This window comes from Pyrgilauda ruficollis, unplaced genomic scaffold (assembly GCF_017590135.1).
Source record: "Pyrgilauda ruficollis isolate IOZ18807 unplaced genomic scaffold, ASM1759013v1 scaffold130, whole genome shotgun sequence".
Lineage (NCBI taxonomy): Eukaryota > Metazoa > Chordata > Aves > Passeriformes > Passeridae > Pyrgilauda > Pyrgilauda ruficollis.
The window spans coordinates 16,526-20,165 of NW_024511433.1; the positions used below are offsets into that span (position 1 = coordinate 16,526).

At 46.4% G+C, this 3,640-nt stretch overlaps 1 protein-coding gene across 2 annotated transcripts; it reads right to left on the reverse strand.

Moving 5' to 3' along the window:
* Positions 1-445: 445 nt before the first annotated feature.
* LSM5 (LSM5 homolog, U6 small nuclear RNA and mRNA degradation associated) lies at positions 446-3,237 on the reverse strand. Of its 2 annotated transcripts, none has more exons than XM_041459090.1 (5): positions 3,128-3,237; positions 2,565-2,660; positions 2,310-2,337; positions 1,633-1,705; positions 446-712 (listed from the first exon to the last, which is right to left on the reverse strand). In XM_041459090.1, the coding sequence occupies exons 1-5, from the start codon at positions 3,171-3,173 to the stop codon at positions 680-682; spliced, it is 276 nt and encodes a 91-aa protein (XP_041315024.1). In that variant the 5' UTR covers positions 3,174-3,237; the 3' UTR covers positions 446-679. The 2 variants fall into 2 exon arrangements, with proteins under 2 accessions (XP_041315024.1, XP_041315025.1); XM_041459091.1 differs by having other exon boundaries at positions 689-712; positions 2,310-2,345; positions 3,128-3,224.
* Positions 3,238-3,640: the final 403 nt, after the last annotated feature.

The window sequence follows — 3,640 nt, forward strand, 5'->3', positions numbered from 1 at the left end:
GCCCTAGAACATGAAACAGGTCAGGTCTGTCTGTTCTCACTTGCCAAATGCCATTGCAGGGCCTCTGCTCTAAGGAAGGATATCCGACAACAAAATATCTGCCACAGGAGTTGAACCTCAAGGCCAGCAGAACCAAAGGCTGCTGAGCATCAAACAGATGCACCCAGTCTGAAGGGCTTTCAGAACTCTACAGAACTCTGCCACATGGTTTCCAGTGACACAGACTTTGAACAAAACATCCAGCTCAGTATCTGCATGTATGCCAAATCACAGCAATGTCCTGGCTCATGACCTGTGTATTATATAGACTTGGGCCAGAAACAAATGCAACAGATGTAGAAAAAATGAAGACTGATGGCAACCAAAACACAACCATCATTTTTCTACTCCATCAAGTAGTTATAAAATTATCAAACTTGTGCACTCGCATAACAGAACACAGTAACCAACAAAGAAAAAGTCTTTTATTCAGAAGAGGTTCAAGTGTCTCTTTACAAGTCATGATTTCAACTTACAAAATCAACATTACCACCAGCACTTTTCTTAAAGAATTGTCTTTTGTACAATGTCAAGTATGTAAGCAAAGCAAACGAATGATCCATACCCTAACATTTCTACCCCAAAATCTCTATTTATATTTTGCATATATATATGTAAAGTACATATGAATATCATGTCTTCATACTTCAGGTCCTTCTCCTCCAGGAACCAGCTATAAAAGAGTAAGATATTTTTGCATTAGTGCCATAGAGTGAAGCTTTACAAACCCATACAGGACAGCTATTACTTTACAACAAACATTTTAGGACATGGAGACTCCATGCTAGACCACAAGTGGCTTTCAGACTCTCCCAACAGAGGAAGTCAGTTATTGCCAGAGATGCACAAACCAAAAAGGCAGCAGGGAATAAATCAGCATAGCACCTCCTTGTGAAGAAAGCAAAGAATTGAAGAACAGAAAGACACATACAAAACAAAAAACATGAGGGAAAAAAAAAAAAGGATTAACCACTACTTTTATGGATATCTTTTATCAGCTGAGCACTTCTAAAGAGAAAGAGCTTCACTGGTTTTGGGATCAAAATAAGAATAAGTCTAAAGCACGGACTTCCTGATATGGGAAGATACATGTCCAAAAGACACGAGATCTAATGCAGAAACATATCTATGTCTTGCTGAAAATTCACCAGGTTCTTCTTCAAGGGCAACACACCCCCAGCTTAACTGGATGGTAGGCATTTCACCCCACACAAGGAGTCAGAATGTATGCTGTCCTTTCAACATGCAGAACAATAACCAAAGCAAAAAAAAGGCTTAGAAATTAACACAGGATGGCACCTGCTCCAACACACAATGCAGAGGTGCAAGAGAGGTAAAACAATACAAGGGAGACAATGTCTCATTCATACGGAGCCAACTTAGACTCAAATCTTTCCACTTGACCCTTCCTCTTCCCACAAAATTAGAAATGCCCTTGCACTGGAAGTCCAGGCTTCATGGCCAGCTGTGCAGACAAGCTACTTGAAACTTCCTGTGGAACTGTCAGGAAAGCTCGGCTTAAAGGAGCTGAATATAATCACCAATTGATTTACAGGCACAGAAAGTCAACACATGCAGCCTCTGATGACTCACCATAGTTATGTTATTTCCATTGAGCAGAATCTGGTCCAGCTTTGTGATTCTTCTGCCCTCAGGTGTGATCTCACTGAAGGAGCGTTAGAAAGAGTAAGTAAGAACACAGAACCAGGGACAATGGCTCCAGATTTGATGACAGAACGGACAGAAATCCCTGCATTAAGGTGACCATTACAGGAACTAACACTAAATCAGCTACACGGCAGCATGATCTTGACAAATGGAGCACCTAGGTACAGAAAGCAAACTGAAAAGGTCTCTTCTACTCAGTACACGAAGACGTGTGTTCACCCGCTAAAGCTTGACAGTTTCTTGAATACGATACATCAACATGTAAACAAAGTAAAAATATTTAAGTTTGCTGCCTTGTTGAATCTTTGCCTAGGTCTTAAAGAAGTGTAAAAACAAATTAACTACTGGAAAGCTTCCCACACAACCCATGCAAAATTAAGACTGCAATAGGATCCCCATACAAGTACAAACCATGCAATAGCTACTCTATGACATGGCTGTCCTGAACAGATCACTTTATATAGTTTTAGGTCCAATGTTAAAATACTCAGCTGGCAAGTATTCCATAAATGTAAAAAACGTTTTTCTAGCAGACCTCACACAGTACTTTGCCTCAGTGAAAGAAACATTAAATAGCAACAAGAGGCAGAAAACATACTTACAATTCTGTAACATCTTCCAGCACCATATCTGAAAATCCAGTCTCAAGGAAAATAAGGTCCAGATTTTAAAACTAGGCTATTTAATGCTATTTTCATTTTATGCAAAAATGTGATTTTACCTGAAAATTGAAAATATCAGAATACAACTGATCCATATAAAAAGGTTCTATTCAGCGAACCCAAAACTCTCAAGAGCTATAAATTACTTAGGTCAGAGCATAAAGCAGACAGCCTTAAACGTCCATCAAAGGATACTGACAAAATCATCAAATCCTAGAAGTGTCCCAACAATTTCTTTGTCGCTCTTCATCACGATGTGAATACGTGAACCGATGCACTTGTCCACAAGTTCTGTAGGTACACATAAAAGCATACGTTCTACAAAGCAAGTCTTTCGTGCCTTACGGATTTTTTTGTGTTTGTTTACACAAACAGAGACACATTCCACACAACCTTACACATTCCCCCTCCACTCTCCCACACAAACAGCCCCGCCCCCATCCCCCCGACATCCTTACACCCATCCCCACTCCCACCGGCCTCCCTCAGACACTCCCACAGCCGCACACCTCACCCCCCCAGACCCCAACACCCTCACACCTATCCCCTACTCCCATCCTCCTTTTCCGCTGGCCCCCGACCCCGATATCCCCCCCGGGCCGCGCACGGGCCCCGCCGCCTGACGCCACGCGTTCCCGTCCTCCCGCCAGGCGCCGGCGCAGCTCGGCCCCCCCGAGGGGCCCGCAGCCGCCGTGACCCCTTGGAGAGGGACCCCGGGCCGGGTCCCGACTGCGGCCCCGGGAATCCCCCATCGTTACCGAGCGGCAGCAGCTGGGACGGGTTGGACACCGCGCTGGCCGCCATGTCGGAAGCGGGCCTGGCCAATGGCCGCCGCCCACAGCGGGAAGGGAAGGGAAGGGCCGGGCCGCAGCCGCCCCGCCCCGCCCGCGGAGCAGGCGCGGCCCGGGAGTCGCGCTGCGCGCTGCCTCCGCCAAGGGGCGAGGCGTGAAGGGAGCCTCCCGTTTTCCCCTTCCTTCTCGTCCTGCCGGCCCAGCCGAGCAGCGCCGGCGGGGCTGCGGCCGGTACCGATGTGCCCCGCGCCAGGACCGCGGACTGGGTAGTGTGCGCTGTGATTGTCAGCTGCTACAGCGGCACGGAAGAAGGCAGGTTGGAAAAGATCCCCGAGCCAGCCCCACGAATCCCACCTTGTCAACCAAAACTTAGCACTGAGTGCCACATGCAGTCTTTCCTTAAACAATTCCCGTGATACTGACTTTACCACCTCCTTGGGCAGCTCTTCTGTGAAGAAATTATTTCTAATGTCCAACTTA